Source organism: Megalops cyprinoides, chromosome 12, assembly GCF_013368585.1.
Source record: "Megalops cyprinoides isolate fMegCyp1 chromosome 12, fMegCyp1.pri, whole genome shotgun sequence".
NCBI classification, from domain to species: domain Eukaryota; kingdom Metazoa; phylum Chordata; class Actinopteri; order Elopiformes; family Megalopidae; genus Megalops; species Megalops cyprinoides.
In genome coordinates this window covers 18,832,463-18,857,019 of record NC_050594.1, presented here as the reverse complement: position 1 = coordinate 18,857,019, position 24,557 = coordinate 18,832,463, and the positions used below count along the sequence as shown (strand labels likewise).

The 24,557-nt window shown below is 44.1% G+C and overlaps 1 protein-coding gene across 1 annotated transcript in view; it reads right to left on the bottom strand.

Moving 5' to 3' along the window:
* The window catches only part of LOC118787531 (MAM domain-containing glycosylphosphatidylinositol anchor protein 1), a 122,244-nt gene extending 99,364 nt beyond the window's left edge, over positions 1-22,880 (bottom strand). Inside the window, exons 1-2 of the mRNA XM_036543122.1 lie at positions 22,598-22,880; positions 21,063-21,152 (exon numbers count right to left, since the gene is read on the bottom strand). Coding sequence (XP_036399015.1) covers positions 21,063-21,129 — 67 coding nt within the window. The 5' untranslated portion in view covers positions 21,130-21,152; positions 22,598-22,880. The remainder of the gene's footprint in view (positions 1-21,062; positions 21,153-22,597) is intronic.
* Between the last annotated feature and the right edge of the window lie 1,677 nt (positions 22,881-24,557).

Below are 24,557 nucleotides of genomic sequence, written 5' to 3'. Positions count from 1 at the left end.
TTCAACGCACAAGGAGCGGGGCGCCGACGCTCCCCGCCACGGGAAGGGGGAATAAATCAGTCAGATTGGCAATTTGATTTCGGTGGCGGCGGAGCGAGGCCGTGGTGTGGGAGGGGTCACGGACAGTAACCAGATGATAACGGTGCTGACACGGCGCAGCAGGGGAGGGAGGGTCAGAGGACAGCGTGGCTGGCAGCCTGATTGTCACGGACTCCATACAGAGCGGAGAGCTGTTTTCAAACCAGCCGCGGCACAGAGCAACAGGAATGCCAGTGCATTCCACCCTCCGCACAGTATGCAATCTTTCTATATTTTCATTGTCCAAGCCTCTACATCACTGATCAATCAGAGTGGAAGCTAAAAGTTAAATAACCAAACACCTTAAACTCTACCCCATGCTGGATGGGTCTGCTTTTCTCACATTTTTTTGATAAATTCCATGCCTTCCTAAAAAACAAAATGGCCTCTCCTGGCAGTAATTTCGCTGCGTAGGACTGGACTCACATGCAGCCCAACACTGGAAAGCTACAGCTCCCATCATCTCCTCTGCTTTAACATAACAGCAACTACAAAAAGCCATCTGGCCAAACAATCTGGTTTTGTGATAAAATAATCAAGGTTCATCCTAAAAATGATCAAATATTCAACATGAACTAAAAAATGAACGGAATCGGAACATTGGAAACTTCAACTGACAGCGAACTGTCTCCATAATTTATTCTTCAGTATTAAGATCATTACTAAAAAATGCATCTTCAGACACTAGATAGACTCTTCAGCACATAATCTCACAGAACGGGCCAATGAGGCAATCTCCCTGATTAAAGTGGAAAGGGTTGCAGAAAACAGTCTTGAAAAAAATGGATGAACAAAGCTGGAATCAGAGAGAACATTACCTCAGACAATCATGAGATTATCCCCTGAATTCAATCTACTTTTGCCTTTAACACACAATTAAATGTATAGTAAGTGCTACTTTTTTCCTGCAAACACAGCTTAGTGAGTTCAGCTTCACCAAAGCTGATGAAAATAACTGTGCTTGCATTGACAATGAGTAACATGTTTAATTGTGTTAAGTTAAATAGAGATGACTGAAACCTTCAGTAAGTCCTCTTTAATGAATACATCTGCGGCACTGCCCACAGTGTTAGTGATCATAGCACAATGCCACTAATTAGTACTCTGTATTCTTCAATCATATCCAATTAAAACCACGGGGGAGTGGGGAGGGGGACCACTAAAGCAAATAAGGTTCTCAAAGAGGGTGTGGAGGATGGAGTGAGTGAGCATCTGCATGAAAGATATAAAATAATGTAGCATGATACAAATAATGTAGCATGATGAGTGGAGAGTCCTGAGGGAGGGTACTATGTATATATGTATATATAATATACATCTACACACGTACATAACGCAGCCTTCAAGTCCTTACGTCCTCAGCATGGAGTGTGGTGGCAGAAAAAATTTTTTAAAAGTCAGGGTCATGCATCTGTGGGACTAAAAGAGTGACACAGACAGACCAGAGAGCCAGATAGTCAGTGAGAGGAACACTAGGAGGAGCAATACTGAGGGGGGCTGTGCAACATAGGGGATGGCAAGTAGTGGAGGAGAGAGGGGGGTGCTTGCATGCTTCCTAAGCTCTTGTCCTTTTGTCTCCTTTCCTGAAGTCAAGTTGCCACAGCGACAGATGTGTAAAAAATAAAAGGCAGAGGAGCTGGGAGAGCTGCGGTGTCCCGCAGGACACGCGCGCATGCGGCTGCATCCTCCGTCTCCCCCGTTCCCTTCGGCTTTATTCCGCCGTTATGCTCGGCAGCGAGGGCTGCTGGGGAGGGAGCGGGGATGAAAGGGAGCCAGCGGAGACGCATCCCACACCACTCAGTGCCATTGGTTTAGTCATCATCAGAGCGCATGGGGGAGTGTTGTGGGGGGGGCGGGGGGGTTGCGAGTGTTCTCGTCCTTGGAGAGGTCCACTCCTATCTGTAAGGACTGTGATGTCTGTGGCTCTCTAATGAAGTCCTGAGACTGTCTGCCAGCCGCCTGGAGTCAAAGCTTCAGTAATGAGCTCTCCAAGCACAAACTTTACCTCCAGCATTCTCCCGGAGCTCACGGTCTGAGAGAGATAAGGCCTCCAGCTCCGCCGCTCCCCGCGTCAACACCACACGCGCGGGAACAATGCGGGCTTCCTGCTCTGAGCCACGGCCCTGACACGCGTGCTGTGCTGGTGTAAACCTCACTCTGTGCTGAGACATCGCTGTGACAGCGTGAACAGATATACTGCTTTGGCTGCACTCACAAGCACTGCACACGCACCGACTGCACACACACATCAATTACTTCATATAAACACACACACACACACACACTCAAACACACACAGGGATTACTGCACGCACACACACACACACACACACACCTACACACACCAATTAATGCGCTCACAGACACATCAATTAGTTCAAACACACACACACGCAAACACACACCGCAATTACTGCACACAAACACACACACATATACACATACCAATTTTTGAACACACACACACACACGCTCACGAATTATAGTACAGACACACACACACACCAAATACCACACACACTCACACACACACCCTGCAGCTGCTAAGCATTGTTGTTTTATGTCTTCAGAAGTTGTGTTTTTTTCCACTGCTGAGTTAAGCTGCGTGTGAAGTTTTTAGGGTTCTTTGGTGCTTTTCTGATGTTCCCTGCTTTAAAATGGACGGGATAACTCTGTAAGAGAATGCTCAGTGCACCATGAAGGAGAGCTGGCATAAAAGTTTCTAAAAGTTAACACGTCTCATGATGGCCCCGCCATCCATCTGGAGAGCGGTCCTAGCAGGAGACAGCAGCTCGGGCAGGATCTTGTAAAGATGGCGAGAGCATCAGCTGTGCTTTAGGACCCGGCCGAAATGAGCCGTCCACTGCCAAGCGCTCAAAGACTGCTGCTATCTGCCAGCAGGCCTGGCTTCCCAGAGCCTCCCATCAGTTCAGCTTTAACAGAGCATGAGCGTCCACACAATGGGCCGAGAGCGCTGTCCCCCTCCTCATAATCGGGCCGTTGACGGTTGTCACGAGCAACCTTTGCTCATCTGTTGAGAGGGCGGTGTGGGGTGGACAGAGCTCTGTTGGACATGGAAAGAAATGCGCAGCATAATTCAAATCCATTGCAATTCAAACTGCACCGCAAGGCCGCAGCGCAGCGCCCTGGTCAGGCCGAGTGCACCGTTTCACATCCTCTCATGACCAGCTTTTCCCACCTCCAGAAAACCAGGCAAGTGTTCCACAGAGGGCCCCGCATGACCGAGCTTTAAATATAAACCTGTTACAGGAGAGCCCGCCTCCAGCAACCGCCAGCAAGGTCAGGCTTTTTACCAGATATCCCCTTGTTCCTGTCCATTTTGTCTGAGGTTCACTGAGAGGCAGACAGGGGGAGGGAAGGTGAGAGAAACAGGGAAAACAGCAAAAGAGCAGGAGACAGGGGGAAGAAAGACAGAGCCACAGACTCCAATGCCACCCAGGTTGTCACATATTTCTACAATATTAATTACACAAGAACAGGTTTTGAATAATTAAATATCCCCATTTAACTGGTCTGAATTATTTAACAGCGGCATGGGCTTGTGTACATAATGTGATCGATAAGTACAGAGTTTAGCTAATGAAAGAATAAAGAGTTCTTCAAGGAGTGTGCGTGCGCCAAGGCGTGCATGCGTGCATGAGGTCTGCACGCATACATGCACACGTATGCTCGTGTATGCACGCGGAAGCACCATCAGCTTATTTGTTGAGAGCTGCGAGCAAAGACTGAGGCCTTTTTTACCCTTTTTTTCTGGTGCCATCCTCGCAACTGCAATATAACAAATCCTCACCGGCCTGTTTGTGCATTCCTAATGCACTGTGATGATACTTGTGGTTGAAAGCGCCAAGCACTGAGTTCTTTATGGGTGACCGGGAGGCTTAACACAAAGCGTTACTGTTCACAGTTCTTTTAACTGCAAATCTGCCGAAGCACCCAGGTAGAGCGGGGGGCTCAACAACAGGAGCATTCCAAAAGGTTTATAAATGGTTGCGAGCACTGCTCTGTATGATGCCAGAACACTACTTGACAAATCACATATAAGGATTGTGCGCTCGTCTACCTCTCCGATGTGCACAACACAAATCCCATCCACCCGCTGCACCACTCAGGGCACACTGTCCAGCAGGAATAACCAACCTACTATGTCCAGAATGTTCCCTGCTATACCCCTCTCTGGTCCGGACCTTTTTTAACACGGGGGCAAAAACATTAGCCCCTGGCCCACCCAGAGGCCGTGGGGCTGTCTTGTCTCCACGCCCCAGTGCGGTGCTGCCAAAGCAGACGATTCCATCATCTGCCTCTTTAATGATCAGACGCCGAGCTCCAGAGACGCCGAGCTCCAGAGACTCCCGGCGTGATACGGAGGAACATCAGTGCAGACGGGATCCCTTCGGAGGGTGATGTTGTTTCAGATTCCCTCCACACTGCAGCCGCAGCGAGAAAACGGGGAAGCGCAGGGAGGGGAGACAGAGAGTGCAGAACCGCTGTGAAATTAATCAGCCTCTTCCTTCCCCAGGAAATTGATGTAAGTAAAGTTAAAAGACTTAATTCATAAATAAATCAAACAATAAATAATAGTGTTTGTGTGTCGGTGGCAGGGGCGAGGTCGTCCGTTAGAGAGAAACTAGATTTACGCCTGCTGAACATTGGGGAAGGGGGGCTGCAGGAGGTGATAAATATGTATTACTGTTGAAGCAATAATACAGCAGCCAAAAAATAGTCTGTCTGGTTCCAAATGCTGAGACTAACAGAGGGAGAGGGAGAGAGAGAGGGGGAGAGAGAGATGGGAAGAACTGAGTCTACCGAAAAGAGACACATTACTTTTTGACTGATCTGCTGAACACACTGAGTCACAGAACAGTGTGAAAAACTGAGCACAATGAGTGTGTGAACACTGTGAAACAGAATATTTACAGTGTTCTACTGAATGCTGCTAGTCTCTGACCACTGTGAAAAAGGAGCTAACTAGAAACACTGACACTCATCGCTCTAACTGAATTTGCTTCATACCCTGCAGTTGAGGACTGCAGCCTGGTTCTGGTAAATGCTGTGCAGCTCAGCACAGAGCGGCAAGACTACCCCTGTTTCTTTGTTTCTGTGCATTATTTTACAAATTAAAGAATATTTATCTGAAAATTAAATCTCTGAGCCACAGTGCTCCCATTGTTATCAAGTCTAAAAGGATAATGGTCTCACACTGTAAGTATTCCACCTTCATTTCTCTTTCAGATGGCTGTCCGCCCAGTCACTTTGTATACATTTGGGAAAAGAGAAAGCATAAGACACGACTGCCATGCAGTCGAGGAAAGGAATAAATCTGGGTAGAGAGAGACAGCTATAGAGGGGTGTGAGGGGCAGGCTGTGTTGGCTCTAGCAGTGGCAATCAGCTCAACACAGCACAGGATTCTTGATTCTGTTGAGATGACTTACTGTTTTCAAAGCCCATCTTCAAATACTTCACAAGGCCCGGGATTCTAGATTTTTCATCCCTGTGCTTTAGTATCACAGCTCTACACTCTCATTTCCTGCCTCTAGGAGATGCTGATAAAAGCAATATTGCTGAACGGTGTCTCATATCAATTTGTGAAATATGAAATTCAAGCATAGCAAACAGGCTATTAATTCAGAATTGTGCATTCCTAAACTGTGCACACGAAAGGGTAATCTTGTCACAGGTTTTGTTCCATTGCTGTACGTTCTTCCCTATTTATATTTATATTTATCACAGCACATTAAAGGTCTCACAATCTGCAGACACAGTGGCATGTGCACAGAACTCTGAGCTGCCGGATTGGGCCCTCTCCCCTAGGACAGCTTGCCAGTCACACAGCAGATTTACACAAGTGTGGCGGGGAGATTACATGTGAGCACTCTGTCTGACACGTCCCGACATCACAGGCTGAGGATCAGTGAAGCCCTGTGCTGGGTCACTCCCTGCTGCCTGCCAGGACTACAGCACTGTCACACACACCAAAGAAGAAACAGTCTGTCTCTCTCTCTCTTACACACACTCACATACACACAGCACACAGAGACAAACACAAACGCACACAGATACGCACACACAGACACACACATACACAGACGCGCATCACATACAGGAACAATAAGCGCAGTCTCTCATACACAGGCTTGATGCTGTAATATGTCTTTGTTCATTTTACTCTGTGATGGTAGCTCATTGTGTGATTAGGCTGTCATACGCAATAGACATTTCAGACAACCTGACATGGAAACTACTGTGAGAGCACAAGATAAATCCATGGTCGCTATAGCACTGCCAACATTCCGAGCAAAACACTTCTCTCACAAACAAGTGTCTAACCAGCCGCAAGCCCAGGTAAAGAATAGGAAATGAGCACATCAACAAAACGGCTTCAAAAAGTCAATTCACCAGTTTGTGTGGTGGTAATGGCCTCATTATTCATTAATGAGCCCAGTTGCATGCAGGGAGAAGACAAAGAGGAATCAAGTCACGGAATCCACAGCTTGTGGCCTCCCCAGCTCTGTTTAGAAACAGCAGTTAGAAACATGTATCACACAAAGAGCTCTCCAAGTGTGAACTCAACATGGAAAAAACCACCAGTACTGGAGCCAAGTTAATCTGCCGGTGAAACTGTGATTTTTACTCTGGGACAAAAAAAGAGCTGAGGGTGAGTGAGAGCGATCGCTGGCGCAGCTAATTATAAACTGAAATAGTTCTTTATCAGATGCAAAGTGCCCTATTAAAAATGAAAGTCATTTGGAATGAGTTTGGCCCCTACAGAGTGGAGCTGCGCTGGTTATCAGGATCACAGGGGAGCCCAGATAGCGGCCTGCTCGCTATGGAAACGCAAGAAGGAAATGGTGGTGGGGGGGCGGGTATTGTAGATCTTCTGCCTCCTCTAAACAGAAAACAGATGTTCTGTCTTATTAAGGCGTTGCACTTTGACAGCAGCAACCTGGTGGAGTTGAGGTGATTGAACTGACCATAGATGGTTAATTAAAGTGCAGTAAATGTGGCAACAGTAAATGTTTCAACTCCTTTGGAATCGCTCTGATGGATTACCCATAATCCTCCACTCAGTTTTTAAATAACTCCTCTAAACAGGCTATATGTTAAACACCATCTGCACCTTGACAGTCACACTGAAATGAAGAGGCTATCAAAGGCCCTTGCCCACTCTCAGATCCCCTTTGCAACACCTTGGATTGGGACAGAGGCATGTGACTGAATCACTCCCTGGACGCAATTGTTTCACTGTCCAATCAGATATGTTATATACCCATGTTCCTTCAGGGATTTAGAGGGCTGAGGGAGTGGTCTGGAATGCAGCACCCAGTCTATGAGCTCTACAGCCGCACCAACAAGACAAAGAGGGAGAGAGCATAGCACAGCCTCCGATTGGACAACAGCTTCATCAAGTTCAGTTTTACACCCTGTGGGCTCATTTTACAGCCAGGTGCAGGTGCAGAATATTTACACCTCACAAGTGATTGGTGTGTAACTGGAATTAATCTACATTAATTCATCAAAAAATGCAGACAACAATAGTTAATCAATGGAGAGCCCCGCATTGATTAATGGCATGGGGAAAAGTGCTTGTGTAGAGATGATTCAGGCACAGAGAGAGAGCGATCATCCTCAAGGCTGAATAAATCACAGCCACCTGCGTGTTCGTTGACTTCGCCGGTAACAAGCAGGAGTCGTACACATGCTTTCGGCTAAGAGTGGGTCAATGGCTCAGTCAACACAAAGACAGCGAAAACGTGAACAGGGCCATGAGGGGTAGGGTTTCTATTTAACAGATAGGTGGAAGTTTGTAGTGTGCTGTAACACTGAGATGGCACTGCTGATGCTAATCGTTACCCATGATTTTGAATCTGTGTGTGGACTGATCTGCACTACTAATGCTGCACACAAATAGCCATAAAAATTGGAACGAAAAATTTATACAGAGTGTACCTAGACAATTTCAACAGAAGAGTCACCGTCTGATTTACAGCTTGTTACCTTGAAGGTATTGAGGATGTATGGCTTCGCTGCTCCATGAACCGGGTCTGCTCCAAAAGTGGGTCAATCCGCCCTGCACTGGGACTTCTATGGCTACCCCTCGGAGAAGAGTGTCTCTAACTAACCGTATGGCAGGGAGCGTCATGTCACTTGATTTATGACACACAGAGACTGCATTGCCCCATTGTCTGAATTAGTGATTGGAGAGGAAGGCTTTGTGAACCCCATAACGGGCAGAGCTACTGGGTGCTGCATCTCACCAACTTGTTTAAACCAATCAAAAGACCCAAATCAAATCTGAGGGTCAGCAATAAATTGCTATAATCTCCACTCATTTTGGGGCTCACGGAGCATTGCTTTCCCTTTACTTTTCAGTCAGGATGTATATGTCAATGTGTGGCTGTCTGTATATGCGTGTTGGAATCTCTGACAATGGACAATTGCTTTTGACACAATCTCCATCCGTCTCCATGTCAATTGCTCCTATCCCATAGGTGAACCAAGCTGGCCCTGCTAGGGACTGACCAGAGACAGGGACAAAGTGATTTCTGCATCCAGCTAGCAAATGACTCCTTGGATTTCAACATACTTTCATTTCCTGCACATTGTATGTCAACATTGGTTAGCACACTGTGGTTAATATAGTGTTTCCCATGAGGGTTAACAAAGTGTTTCCCAAGAGGGTCATGATTCCTTCAGGGATTGTTCTTGTTCTGGGAAACAAAATTCAAAATTATAGCTGCCAGGAAATGTGGATATGACGTAAACAAGTCTACTGACTTGAAGAAACATACAGGCTGTTAAAGTCCCCTAACAGGCAAACACATAAGGTTGTTCAGGGACATTTAAACCTTTAAATCCGTTGAAAGATTCACCAAAACTTTTTTTGCTGTTTCCACTCTATTTCCAGACAAATTATAAGCGTGGCGTAATAAGGCCATACATCTGAGGTGCCAATAGTGCACTGCACCTAAAGCCGTGCCGCGTGTGTCCCCCTTCCCCACCTCGCATGCGCCCCAGTTCCGCAAAAGGAGTGACAGGGTGGTATCAATTATTCACACACCTTCAGAACAGGTTGTGTTTACACTGCAGTGTGCTGGAAGCGAGAGAGGGCGAGAAGGAACGACGTGGAGAGATAAGAGGGGAGAGATGGCAGAGGGAGAGACAGCTGAGGAAGAGAGAAGAGGAGATGGCCCTCTTTCATCCCTGAGACGAGGCACAAACGAGGCAGCGCGGAGCCATGCGGAGAGCCCCCGAAAAAGGCCAGGGAGCTCTGGCGATGCAAGCCGTAGTCTGGCCTCATCTCTCCTTGTGCATGAGCTTTCAAATCTGCATAAAAGGCATCGCTCTGAAGACTCGCTCACGCACACACACTCTCTGACCCTGGCTGTCAACCACACAAGCTCACCGTGTGACTGACATTCTGAATCTGTGAGCTTAGGCCTTGTTAACTATAGTCTCATGTCTGCAGAAATGACTAAAGGACTGCCAGTACTGAAGGAGGATAAGTGTGGAGTGGACAAGGGGAATGGCCTGAGACAGGTCCAGGTTTTAGTGTGTTGCTGTTTCATTCCCATTCCCAGGGTTTCACTCTCTAACCTCTCTCTCCTCAGTTTTTTTTCTGCTGCTTCTTCATATCTACAGATCAGACAAACACAAACATGCACACTGACACAAACACATGGACACACACCCACACAGACAGACCCACTTTAAATTTACAAATGTTCGACGGCAGAAGAAAAACAACCAGACAAGCTAAGCGCTTAATTATTAACTGTGCATACAGAGGTACGCTTTCCAAGGTGAGCTCTCGGTGCTTTCAAAGTTCTGGCTGCAGACAGGCAGAGCACCCTGCCAGTCCAGCGCTACTCCCAGAGAAAACTGGCGAAGCCTAACACTTGCCTCTCCGATGGTGTACAAGCTGAAACAACAACATCCGTCTGTGGTTTTCAAAGCTAAATGAGTGCCCACGAGCTCCAGAGCTTATTGCTGTTTCTGTAGCAACGACCAGCACAGGCAGGGGTGGGATGAGGCTCTGTGACAGGTGAGAAATGCAGGCCCTGAGCAGACGGTTACCTGCAGTGCTTAGAAACTCCCACACGCAGGCATGGAGGCAGACACAGAGCCAGTCACAGGGGTCGCAACCCACTGCACTCCATCGTACGGGATACCACACTCTAAAAAACACCAGGATTCTGATTTAAAAACTCTCACAGCCCCTATGGTTCTTACCATGAAAAAGCACATGAGAGCTTTGAAGATTTATTTTATTGAACCCTCACAGTGATTTTTATTGAACCCTCGAGATCACGTGAAGGTAACCATAACCTTTAATAAAAAGCACCTAGTTTCTTTCAGGTAACTTTAAAAGAAGTCTATTTCTCCCCACCAGTCCTGCTGCTGCAAACATGAATTAAGGGCACTTTAGGCTAATCATAATGACCCGTTTCCATCAGCATGGCATGGAGCACCAAGGAATACCTAAGGTGAGTGAGGACTGCAAAAAGCCTCCCTGTTAAGTGGCTTGTACGCCCCCCACCATAGGACTTAGGACCTAGGACCTGGAAGGAATTAGTACTTAGAGAAACCACACATAAATATCTGCCTCACAACAGCAGAGAACCAGGGAGCAACATAAACATGGGGGCCTGGAACTCTTTCACCGCCTTCAAAATTCGGCATAAAAAATGCTGCTGCTTCCCTACATCAATGCAAGGATTTCCATAACGTGGCACAGGAAGAAGCTAAAAAAAATCCACTTGATGCTCAACAAGTGAACATGAACTTTTGTGCTGTAGGAAGGAAAGCACAGAAAAACATTTTGTGGAGGACATGGACTCCTACTTGGAGGTACAGAGGCACCAATGGTTTCCCTGCAAAAGACTGAATGCAGGGTCCTTTACTTTGTGTGGTTATATAACTTTATAATATCTACAATGACCACAATTTCCATCTAGGAGATGCGTGTGATGTATGACACAATTAATTCATACCTACTACAGAGTATGCCAGTTCTGTTCACATTCACAGACTTGAAAGGACTAGCACCTAGTTCCTGCTGGGCTTCCACAGAATATTCTGCTTCTTATTGCATGCAGTTAGCCAGAGGCTTAATTCATCTAATCATTCAATTAATTTCCACACTCAGAAAGAACACAGTATACTTATACGTTAATATTTTTACATAGAACAAGAGGAGCATAATGTAAGCTTATAATGAAATCTTGTCTCTATTTCATATATTAAAACATATCAATAATTTGGTGAAGAGAGTAATTAATAATGAGGTTGGAAAAAGAATGAGCGCACACTGCAACCCTCAGGCAACTGGGCTGACACCCCAGGCTTAGAGATTTTAAGTGCAAAGAGGGGTGCTGGTTAAGTGGTGTTGTGATGCGATGCCTCTCCAGGTCCACTCATTGGGACTCCAGTTCCTCAGCAACTTTAATCCATCTCAGGCTTTACCTCCTGTGCTCTGAGTTTAATGCATTGATGGAGCTGCAGGAGCAGGTCTGTGTGTCTTTAATATGATCCAGGCAGCATGGCACTGGTGCCAGTCACCCTTCAATAAGGCAAGTTGCCTGAGGCACGTCTGCTGTCCACTCAGGGAGAGAAAGAGAGAGATACAGAAACAGAGACAGACAGACAGAGAAAGTGAAAGAGAGAAAGAGCAAGATAGTAGATGAGATATGTGGGTATGTGTGATTTGTTGTGCTATGGATGGTTGATTTGTGTGTTTTACATTTATGTTCATGTTTGCTAAATTGTTTCTTTGGCAAAACTGTATTGTAAATGGTCATGCCAACAGCATAAACTGAACTGAACTGAATTGAACTGAATTGAACTGAACTGAACTGAACTGAACTGAACTGAAATGAACTGAATTGAATAGAATTGAATTGAACTGAACTGAATTGAATTGAACTGAAGTGAATTACAGAGAGAGGAAGATAGTGAATGTGAGACAGAAAGAGAGAGCTAGAGTGTGATGAAATGGGAGGCTTCTGATGTCAACCATAGCCTCACAGTTCCTCATGCTGTTGTGTAGCACTCATGTATAAGTTATAGCACACCAACTGTTCACACTGAGAGCTCTTTGTTATTTTGCCCCTTGGACTTGGAATGTTCTGAAGGTACAGTCACTAATAACACTGGCTGACTTGAAAGGAGAAACTTTTGACAGCTCTAATCTGAGGGTTATGTGTCTGTTTTCTCCAAGTGGCTTCACTCTCTCCCATGGAGTGTGCCTTACTCTTTTTTGAGCAGCTGAAAAATTGACAGTAATTTCCCTTCTGGATCTCCAACTCATACACCCCCCCCCCCCCCCCCCCCCCCACACACACACACACCCACACACACATGTACATACACACACCCACATAAACACATGCAAAATCACTCGACCTCCTTCCTCCCCTCACTGCACAGAAGTTACATTCAGTTCAGAAACACAAAATGATTTGTAGCAACTTGGGGAAATCACCCTGTGCGCTGACACCCAGCACCACGTTGCCCACAGCCCTCAGCCATGCACTCAAACCAAAATAAACTCCAGCCAACCGCATCCTTTCACTTTGACCCAGAGGTTAATAGGATTTCAGTATACCTTTACACAGCCATATAGCGGTGCCATAAAAACAGGGCATGGAGCTGGGGGAGAGGAGCAGGAGACCGAGAGAGGACCGTGGGAGAAACAGAGGAGCTGAGTCAGAAACAGAAGGGGAGACTGAGCTATGGGCCAGAGGAAGTGAGAGACGAGGGGCTAGGATGTAAATGAAGGGAAAAAAAGAGCCATGCAGGCAGAGAACAGACAGAGAGATGGCCAGGGATCTAAATGAAAAGGGGAAGGAGAGAGAAAAAGAGAGAGAGACGGAGAGAAACAGTGAACGTGAAGGAACGGTCTGCAGAGAAGACATGGTAACCTGAACCACTGTTTAACCCGGCAACAACAAAGCGGCACTAAAAAGATATCACAACTGAAATAAAATGTACTTGCCGAGCACAGGGTAGGCAATATAACCTTTCATCACCTGTGTTTTTCTGGTTCATTCCATTTGGTTGAGGTGTCCAGCAAAATAAATAACCCTGGTGTGAGCTGAGCTCCTGGCGAGGCCTTCAGGCACTGCTTCTAGCACAGCCAAAGGAGGTTCTGCTCCACTCAGGCACTGCAATTGGTGCATGAGTGCACCATTTAAAATAGTGGTCTTTTAGAAAAATCCTCACACTCTTGGCAGACAAAGAGGTAATTCAACGCAAAATGTAAATTAGCTTTCTCTTGATCAAATATGAGCTGTCGCTCAATGGAAAAAAGCTCATGAAAACACTCACTCAGGGTCCCAAGTGGCTCAGTTGACAAGGTGTTCACTTGGAGCTGTGTCATATGGCCCAAAACCAGCCATGTCATTTGCTGACAACGGCCTGGATTCTACACAGAGGCAGAACAAATTTACTTTATTCCACCAGGGATAGAGGCGGGTAGCTCAGGCACGGTTTCCCTGTCTCACCGCTCACACGTAACCTGCGATTTGTCGGGTGTCCATAACTTGCTCCTATGAGCAGAGTAGGGGAGTATTCTCCAAATATCCTCTAACGAGCGCCCACTCCGCTATAGTGTGCTGTGTGACTTGTAGTGTGAAAAATTGTCGCTGGCAAGTGTATCGTAGCATTGTGTTCGTCTCACTTCAGCGCTCCTGAATGCAATTGGCAATTCCAAAATAAGGATGCATAAAGGGGAAGAAAAGCCATGAAGAAATAAAATGCTCCTCACTCCAAAAAAAGAACAATGTGCTACGCTGGTGTCTGATCCTTAATTATCAGAGGTGTGAAAGTTGTGAAAGGATGTGTCCTACTCCACTTTTCCCTGTTCTGCCAAAATGTCCATGCCACTTAATTAAATTCCATGGACTTTAATTAAACATAATGAAAATGAAAAGGTCAGTGAACAATCCTGACACTGATGTGTGAGAAAATGCATTGTGGGATTTTTATTAAGAAAACTGGTATGTGTGTGTGTGTGTGTGTGTCTGTGTGTGAGTGTGTGCACATGTGTGTGTGTACGTGTATGTGTGTGTGCTCATCAGAGAGCGAGTGTGTGTCTATGTGTGTGTGTGTGTGTGTGTGTGTGTGAGTGTCTGCGCATGTGTGTGTAAGTGTGTGTGCTCATCAGAGAGAGACAGTGTGTGTCTGTGTGTGTGTGTGTGTGTGTGTGTGTGTGAGTGTCTGCGCATGTGTGTGTAAGTGTGTGTGCTCATCAGAGAGAGACAGTGTGTGTCTGTGCGTGTGTGTGTGTCTGTGTGTGTGTGTGTGTGTGTGTTTGATTACCCAGGTATTTGGGTAGGGGCAGATGTAGACATCACTGTGAGGGACTGAAATCTGCTAGAGCTGAAAATACAGACACTATGGAATATGGAGGGTAAAGGGACTGTCAACCACTACTCACAAGACGTTGCTATCACATTTTGTCAGTCTCAGGTAATTTACTGTTTTCTCCTAGATTACCTGGATTTCTCTGAAGACTCAGAAGATGTCTGACAGCAGTCCCATGGCCAACGGGAAGGAAAACCATCAACCCACAGCCCCCCAGGTGAAACCTAATGTGGTGTACTTCTCATAGTGGGAGCATTGATTACGCTAATACAGATACATACTCTTTAATATAAATAATGAGTATTAAAAGTGCTTTGGCGTGTAAATACCAGGCATGTAGGTTAACAGTGAGTGAGAGAGAACAGAGGGTGGGGAGCTAGAGAGCACCACAAGATTTTCATTACCAGCTCAGGCAGCTCCACTCTCTCTCTCTATCCACTGCCTCACAGCCACAAATAAATTATGAATGCTTATTAAAAAAGGGCAATATTCAGCATCCAAAATAAACTCAGAGGCAAGAGAAATAACAAAAAAACCAACAAAAACTACTGAGATAAAGAGCAACTGCTACCATGGTCTGAAGTGGAAAGCTACCTTTACTGGCCCCTTTAAGAAGTGTGGAAAAAAAAATAATAATAAAAAAAATTCAGCTGACTTTGTTTCCCCCCAACAACATTTAAACCTATATGATTATCCTCATTCATCAGTGTTTATCTTATGTCTCAGACTTTAATAAAAAAAAAAAAAAAAAAAAAGAGGCCAACTTGTCTGAACCCTTGCCAAGTCAGCCGGGCGCTGGTCATTTCCTTTCGGTCGTTACACTGCGTGGGACCTCGATTCCCACCTTGACTCTGTGGAAGTGCCCTCATTCGGCGGCTGTGCACGCCATCCTGCACGCTGCCTCCGCTGTGAACCCCGTCCGGAAACGATTCCCTGTGATCGCATTGCCTGTGAGTTACATCTGTTCGCCCGATAATGAGTTCCACCAGTCCCATGGGGAGAAAGTAATGAATGCCACTTTACACTACACATCCACCCAGCGTGCCAACTGGATTGGCGCTTTTTCCCAACAAAGGATTTGCCATTTGTTCTTCTGCCACTGCGAAACAAGTGTGCAACAAGATCCCGGACCTACAGTACAAAATTCGGGGTATCGGACCCGTCTCTCAGCTATGTTTGTTAAAGAGGCTATGATTTCTGTTACCCATCACTACAGTGTTGCTGTGTATGCTCAACAAGCTGTGTCAATGACATATATAAGATTAAAAAACATGGTGAGCAGCTGTGTACAGTGTACAAACATTGATTAGAGACAGCTAACATTCTCTCTGAGATTAAACAAACAGCACTATACTACTCAAGGGAAATGAAGCAGAAAAGGCGATGTACAAGATGGACAAGAAAACATGCAATTGCTGCATGCGTGTGTTACATATACAAGGAATTGTATATGAACCATTCCTAGTCTGTGTCAACATTTAGATTAAATTAAGAAGAAAAGCTTAAGCTCCACCTTCAGTTGTTTTTAAAGTTTAGCTACAAAAGTTGTTGCTTTTTAAATCATCAGGGGTTGTCCTCTGCATCGTTAGCACAATGACAGATCCATAAAATATACCTCACATATCTGCAGTGAGCTGACACACTGATCCCACAGTGTCCAGCAATAGACACGGGGGGGGGGGGGGGGGGGCATTGTAGGCGCTATTCGCCTGGTAAATGTCTTTCAATGGAGCTGAGGTGGTGGAATAAATACCAGGCTCACCATGCACCAAAGCCAAAGCTGTGTACAGGGTCAATCAGATGACAGTGGGGCAAAGGACACAAAAAAGATGGAGGAAAACCTCATCACTCTGTGTATGTGTCCTGACCTGCATGATGTACTCAGAAATGACATTATTCTAGTTTAAAATTACAGCACTAAAATTCCTATCACGTTAGGGAGCCAGCTTGCTGTTTTCATAATTGTATGACATCTGGAATATCTAAGTAGGTGGATAATTAGTTAGGTACTTAAAATAATCAAGTGAAATCAATGTAATATAATCAAAATAAACACGGCAGCTATTATACTGATTTACGCCACCCCTGATTTCTTCATCGCTACATTTAACCAGAGGCGGTCTGCAAATAAATGTCTACACACCATCTCACATATGCAGAGCATCCATACCTCATCACCTACAATGTCTCTGCTATTTATAACAGGGTTTACATAGGCAAGCAGCAATACAGCAATGTATATCACTTTCTATTGTCTATGAAGTGCTGGAAGCATTGAGGTGCAGAGCTTTCTGCACTTAAATGTGCACCTATCTCAGTGACAGCCAATCATGGGAATGAGAGAGGTACCAAATGTCCTTTGAAAGGATGACAGACGGCTGCTGAGTAGCTCAGTGGTTAAACCATTCGTACTGAACGCAGTCTGAGTCCTACGGACCAGGTTTCATCATACATAAAGGTACATCAAGGAAACAAAAAAGATAATTGACAAGTTGCTGATGAAAATGAGAAGGGTAAAGAACTTATTTTGGAGAAATATCACTAAATTAAAGTATGGAGTAATCTGATTTATCATCTGACTAGCCAGCTCAATCACATGCACATACTCCAATCTACTAGAATTGTAAAATGGTTGTTCACTCCAACATTTGCCATTGCGATTGTTTACCATAATGCCAGCAGATGACTGCTCACTGTCTTGTCCCCGCTGCGAGTGTCTAAGCTCCCTCAGTATACCCTAGTGGTCAGTATGTGATTTTTCTGTTTCTGGAAAACTCTGTGTGCACAGAGTCTACAGAGAGGGCTCACAGAGAAGCACTTCTGTCTATAGAGAGCTGGTGGTAGTGAGTCACAGAACCAAACAAATGGGCCAATGGGTGCAAAAGGGAAACAAATAAGGAAATATATGTACTTTAACGGCATTGCTCATTTCTATTCTCAAACAGAGCTAATCAGCTTCTCCCCTGTTCTCATCAGCAATACTTCACACATTGTTTCACCCACTGTTGCCACTTTTTGAAACCGCATTTGTGTAACTGACAGCTGTTCCAGAAAAAACAAGCCCTCCAGAGCGGTCATGGTGAACAGTGGCAGGTCTTACAGCCGTTTATAGGAAGCAGTTGCAAAAGAGAACTTTTTCAATTCTAGCTGTCTAAGAGGACATATCAAAGCTGGAGAATAACAAATCACAGAAAATACTCAGTACTTCAATCAAATAAAAAATCAGGTTTTTTTTTCCAAAAAACGGAAAATATTTTTCTTTCTCATTTTCACCATGAAGATGTCTGCCACCTTTTTAGTGAAATTTGATACATCTCACTCTCCCTTTATTGGCTGTGCCAGGCGGTATGAGGAAGCCGTTCAAAGTGACATATTTACTTTTTGTTGCCTTTGGATTTCCCTGCTGCTCGCGCTCCATAGACAGCTATGAGTTTGATTGGACGAATGTGCTCGCCTGCATGTACCCACAACCCTCCTCTGTGCGGCTGAAGCGGACATCAGGGCGACGCAGAGCGACAAAGCCTTCATCCATATTATGAGTCGAGACTACTCATCACTGCAATGTGACGGGAATAATCCCCGACAGAGATGCAACACTGGTCACAACATGAAATAAATCTGTAAATAATGATAATAATAAATGCCTACCGCACTGAGTATTATTTTACCCAAGCTTGCTGTGTGGCCCAATACAGCTTTTGACAAAGCAAATGAGTAGAATTTTTCATTTTAAAGTTTTTTGTTTTTTTTTTTCTCTGTATTTGTATTTCTTTCCCTTTTTGCTTTACTTTTCCAACATAGATCTATCCTGAAATCACTTAATGTACTCTACCACAAGTCTGGATGAACTGTTAAAAAAAACACACACACACAAAATCGGTTCATTCATTTTACAGTAATTTTTCTTCCCACGTCAGCGGACAGAGAACTGATTAAACATGTTTGTGTTTTCATTGGCTAATGTTGAGTGTTCACTTCTCACTTTCTTTTCCCCTTTGGGTGTGGTGGAATCAGGGGAGAGGTGGGGAATACTTGTCGTTTGGGTACGATTGTGCGAGTTGGCATGTTTTCAAGACCACTACTACGGACATCTCGATTCGTGGTCCCAAATACAAAATGAAACACGTCCTATGAGACCTACACCAGAAACGTTTTCAGCAGCTGTCTTCCTGCTGGTAATACCTTGGCCAGTTAAAACCCATAATGTGTATGCAAATCATGTCGCATGGCTACACACAAAAATAATCTTATCGATTAACAGAAATGGTGCTTTTCCCACCTTTTGGAAAGCTTTGTTATTATCTGCTCTCCCTGGTGGGGTCATGAATTAGCCTAGAATTTTTAAATTGCCAAATTACAACAGCAAGCTACTCTTTGAATTAATGTGATGATTTCATCAATGTATGGTTTATCATAATTGTAGAGCAGTAATAGCCTAATTGTAGTGGTGTAAGTGGTTTAGTCTCATCACAAGCACTCTGTCGTTCCTCCCCTGTCTGAACATTGATAGTCTCATTCACTTTAAGTCAGCTATTCATTAAGTTATCTGTTCATTTGTTGCTGTGCTTGACAGCGCAGTAAAATGCTATGGAGTAGCGGGTTGCAAAAGGTTAATACTGTAACGATGTAATTCGCATCTACCCTATAGGCTCATCGTGTTTAATGAATTTGCATACGAATAACTCGAATAAAAAGCATTGTACTCCCTAATTAAAATAAAATTGTGCCTCCGTTCTGCCAGGCTCCCCGCCTAGTACAGCTGAGTGACAGGGAGGTACTGAGCGGCACGCTCATCTCTGAACAGTGCGAAAGTAGAGCTGTCAGTTTCGCTGAGGTGAAGTCATCGTGAAATGTACTTATGGACGCTTATTATTATGATGATGATGATTATTATTATTATTATTATTATTGGCTTCTTATTCACAGTGTCTCATTCGGTTGGTTTCGTATTTGCAACTTCATTATCAGATGCTTTCTTCTCGAAGTGTTTTTATTCAGCAATTTCACGCCGCAACGTCACGTTTTGTTTGTGTATTCTCCGCTTTGTTTTCTGTGATATACAAATGGAAACTGGGTATTGCATAGGAAATAACTGTTGATTCAAAACCTAAGATTGATCAGCGATATGAAGCCGACTGCAATAAAATTGTTGCGTTTTTATATGTGAGGGGCACCTTATTGTGGGTGTGTTCACGCAGGTCGGTTCTGCGCAAATACCATTTTGGTACATGTGATCTCTTGTGGTCAAGCAAGCGTTTTTATCAACTCCCACTTGAAGAGACTGACATTCTGTAATAGGGGTAGTTATTTTTTACAGACCTGACATTATTTTACCTGTCAAATACAAGCTTGGCACCTATGCTTATTTCGTATTGTTCTAAAGGCATTTTCAATGTATTTAAGGAAGCTAATAACAAGACTAGTTTGTTATTAGCTCACGCTTCAAGGCACCGATGTTATCGGCCAGAAGAAGTCACTATGGCTACTTCTGAAATGGATATTTTAACAGCTAGCCCGACATGGATTAACCCCTTAAACTAAAATGCCTGTGTGACCACAAAATCAGCATATGTGGCATGTGTTGGTAGTCCTTTGTGAAAGGTAAATTTTTGGGCTGTACGAAAAACTACTACCTCTGGCAGATAGTACTGGTGGCTAACGTTTAAAGCTGATAAATGAGTGGAATGACATGAGTTAACCCCTTAAAAACATTGATAATACCCACGCCAGTAGAAAGTCGCTGTATATGTCAGGTCGGCATCTCTTTCTGAAAAGTGAAATGATTTGGGCCCAGAGAATGTTAGTCTCTTTAAGTTGGAGTTCATTAAAAAAAAAGGTCTGCCCGAAGTGACACTGAAAAAATCACATAATTCCTTACATGCCTAGGTGGAATCTGCTCAGAAACTACCTGCGTGAACAAAACCACAACACATTGCTCTTAGCAACTCAGATGATTTCTTTTCACATTGGCAGCATACATGAGTTTTTGAATACATCCCTATCAAACTTTATTAATGCGATAGCCAAATTCCATTTGTGTGTCACAGAAACACAATACAGAAAAATAAGGGACTGACGTGATATTCTGGCGGTAAACTGCTGAAAGAAGACGCAGAGAGGAGAAAGCATGTGAACAAGAGGCTAGGGATGCGTAGCTAACTTCAGCTCTACCGAAAGGCCAAAGAGAAGTTCTGGGAAAAAAAAAAAAAAAAACTAAGGCGCTGCGAATAAGAAGTCGGTTTGTGGAAATAAGCATATAAAGGAGAGACACAGCTCGTCATGTTCTTGATGAATATTGTTATCCTAGTAGTAGCTGCATGAAAATGCAACTGTTCCAAAGTCGTGTTAATATTTCCCCTAACGGTGCAGTATTAAGTTGTACAACATAATTGGAGTCAACAGACTAAAAATTGTATTCATTTATTCATAATCTGCGGGTTTAGATAACTATGAAACGGCATCAAATACGACGAATTCCATATACAAGTTTGCATATGCGCATTCGTCTGATTTAAACACACTTTCATCCACCCGTGTGATCTTGACAAAGCATGCTCAGGCGGACAGCCAGACACTTCGGTTAATTTTCAAAATCCCTTACCGTAAACTCCTTGCCCTCGCGCATACGGGTGGATGACAGAAAATAATAAAATCCAGAAAAGCTCCATCTTCAGCTCAGATCCGTCATAACCTGTAAATCCAAACGAGAAGAGAGGCGTTCTCAGTCCGCACGAATGTTTCAGCGGACGCTAGGAGCGCGGAGACCAACTGCCACCTCCGAATGTGCGCTGCTTCGCGGTTAGGGAACAAGCAGATCGTCGTGTCGATGGAGAAGATACTAACTGGACATGTGCACGATGTTTAGAGAGATATTTAGTCTGCTGCGAAGTACTGCTTCATTCTTCCGCAGATTAAACGGAGAATGTTATTTTCTGATTAACTGTTTTCACTCGTATTAATCTGAGAGTATAGGGAGCAACCGCTTCAGATAGCTCTAATGCATTTGGCAACCTTGGATTATCAAAGGATTGCAGGACTGTACAGTTGTACTGCTCCTGTGATTGACAGGATCTAAGTAATTACCGGTTGTTCACGAGATTGCTGACTGACAGGTAAAGGTACTACGGTTACAGAATTACCGAAAGGGATGTCAGGAGGCGAAAAATATTGGTGTGGGACATAAAAACGCGTCGCGTTCTACGAGAATGCAAATGTTTATGTTTTATGAAATCCGCGTAACAAAGTGTAGGCTACAACAAAGGTGAAAAGTACCCCTGTGAAAACAAGCAACAGCTCGACTATTCATATTCATATTCATATCACCATAAAAATTAGGTTAATTCGCTAAACAAACAAGAGTTCAGTTTGATGTGCATGATGTTGTACAGTAAAATGTGACAAACAAAATCACGCTACAAATTAATTAAAACGTTTATGACACGGTTATAAAACATTTTGTGTCATCGGTCATGTTCCTTTTCAGTAAAAGTACCATTGTGTTTTTCTTGGATGAACATTAAACATCATTATATTCCTCTGAGCGTTACCTGCGATACCTTGTCGTGTCTGGGCTGCACGCGCGACTCTAAACCTTTCCCTACTCTTTCTGGGAACTTGGCGCTTGGGGATAACTCGTCCACGGCGCTTGGTTTGAATTCGCTAAACTTTATATTTATAAACTTTACATGAAACGTCTTATACTATATTGGGTACCCAGAGGGTAGTATCTGGGCAAACATCCAAAGTTTACAGAGACCGTAGAATCGGAAGGGCCGAGGTTCTCGTGAACCTCATCTTGCTGCCACTGATGCTAATTGCATGATTAATCGGTGATAAGCAACGGGGAAGTAGGCTGCTTCTGTTAAGAGTTTAGCCAGGTGTGTCATGGGACTTTCTATACTGACATAGTGCAAGAGGTTCTGTTGTTGTTTCCGAATAACCTTGTATTATTTATTATTTAGTCTGTAATTAAAGTTTACGGTTATTCATTTCCAGTTTCTGACCATCAGCAGAGATCTGTTCATTTCTTCAATAGCACAAAAATCTGCTTATTTTTCCTCATAGTATTTAAAAATTTATTGTTGCCTTTAAATAGATTCAAAAATTTGAGAGGACAAGCTTTCGGCAGTGGTTTACCTTACTCCTTGGGGTGTGCTGCAGAACACCTCCGCTGATGTCAATCCAGATGCTGGTAGTCCGTACACCCTCGGCGCTCACTATTTCGATGGAGCTGTGTAATTCCTGGAAAAGTCCCCCTCAAAAGCACCGCACAGAGAGAATGGGATATGAGTATCCTTTACTTATCCTGTCTCAGTCGTAGTTATCGATTGCTCCCAAAAAATATTATGTTAACTCGAATTTCCACAGAAAACCGCTCTGTTTCAATAATCCACGGCGTCCGCGGCTGAAACCCGGACAAAAAGACCACAGAACTTTTGAAGCCTGAGCCGTTAGAGCGGAATCTTCGCAGCCGCTCCTCAGTTCCACAAAAGCGGCGTCCTCATTGCCAAGCAGCCCCAGATCGCTCTCCTTCTTTTCGACTCTGAATCCTGTCAAAAACAAAACGTAGTTTACGGCTAATTATTTTTACAGTTTTAATCATAGTATCTCCCGAGAATGCATGTCTAAATCAGAGCCCGACTGCAGAACTAACATTAGACCATTCGTTGTAGAAATTCGAGTTTTGTCCTCTCGATTAAATTGCACTTCTTTTTGGTGTCCTGTCCGTCAGCTCCCAGTTCGTTTTTTCAGTAGTACCGTGTGCGCAGACTGAGAAAGATATCGTCTGCTATAGACCGTGACAGGACGAGGACGACAAGGATGCGCTTCCCGATGAACAGGTTGCCAAAGCCAGAGCTCGTTTCTCCGCTGTTCCAAGTCTGTAGTCGGACGCGCTCACGCTCACAAGTTAGTGCGTTCTGCAGTTGTGACAAGAGAGGCGTGCGGACGATTGACTTGAGTCAGAGAGAGGGACAGGGAGAGAATGTGCGTTCCTGGTTTTTAATTGTTTTTTTTTTTGGTCGAATACTGCTGGTGTGATTCCGCCGGTGGAGACAGCCAATTAAAGCCATGCAGCTGCAAACGGGTCCTGCCTACAGAGGACTCGCCCCAGTTCCCCGAGGACCAATTAAATAAGAAAGAGGCCAGGAAACGAAAGAAAAATCACAATCTTTCTGTCACCCCCTCCCTTCCTTCTCTCCCTCCCCTCTCTCCATCTCCCTCTCCATCAGTCTTTCAGTGTCGCTCAGAATGACTGCAAGACTTACTGAAACTCTGGATATCGGCCACTAGGCGGCGTATATTAGCCAATTTTAGTTTACTGGCCCATGCACTGTTATATTTTAAAATTTCCTTCTTATTTATTAGTATTGGTATTATTACTAGTGGTGACATTTATGTAGCCTTATCCAGAATTATAGCAGATTTATAGTTAACACGAATACAAAGATTACAGATTAGAAACGACACGTATTAAAAGCGTATTAATCGTAAGTATATAGATGCAATAATTATACTTAAAACATCTTAAGGCTGTTTATACAAATCGTTGTATAATCATTAATACATATGCAAATCATTCATTGATTAGTTATTATGGGTCTGTTTTAGGAAAAGAGGCTTATTATCGCTGAATATGACTCTAAAAAGGTTTCATATCATACAAATGGAGAAACGCCAGAGGTGATATATTTGATAAATGATAGGATAAATCATAAATCTGCTTTTCAGTGGTACTAAAAGACCCAGGTCTACAATACCTCAAGTAGGCAATGCAAAAGTCACACTTAGACTCTTAATCCATAGACCTCGCATGAGGTCACATGAATGACCTGAATATCTGAAGAACTGGTGTTGTTGTTTAGTCAAACGAGTCATCATTCTGACACAAAACCTATCAGAGCTTTTATTTGCTTTCATTTGGTATAGCGCACTGTAGTGCAATATCTCCATGGAGGGAATAAAAAAGAACTGAGGAAAAAGAAGTAAGGCTGAATAGAAAAAAAAGTGAACAACAAAATATTCTCTTACCCCCTGCAAACCGTGATCTAGGTAAATTCCTGTAATCAAAAGACGTGTTATATGTCTGTTAGTCATT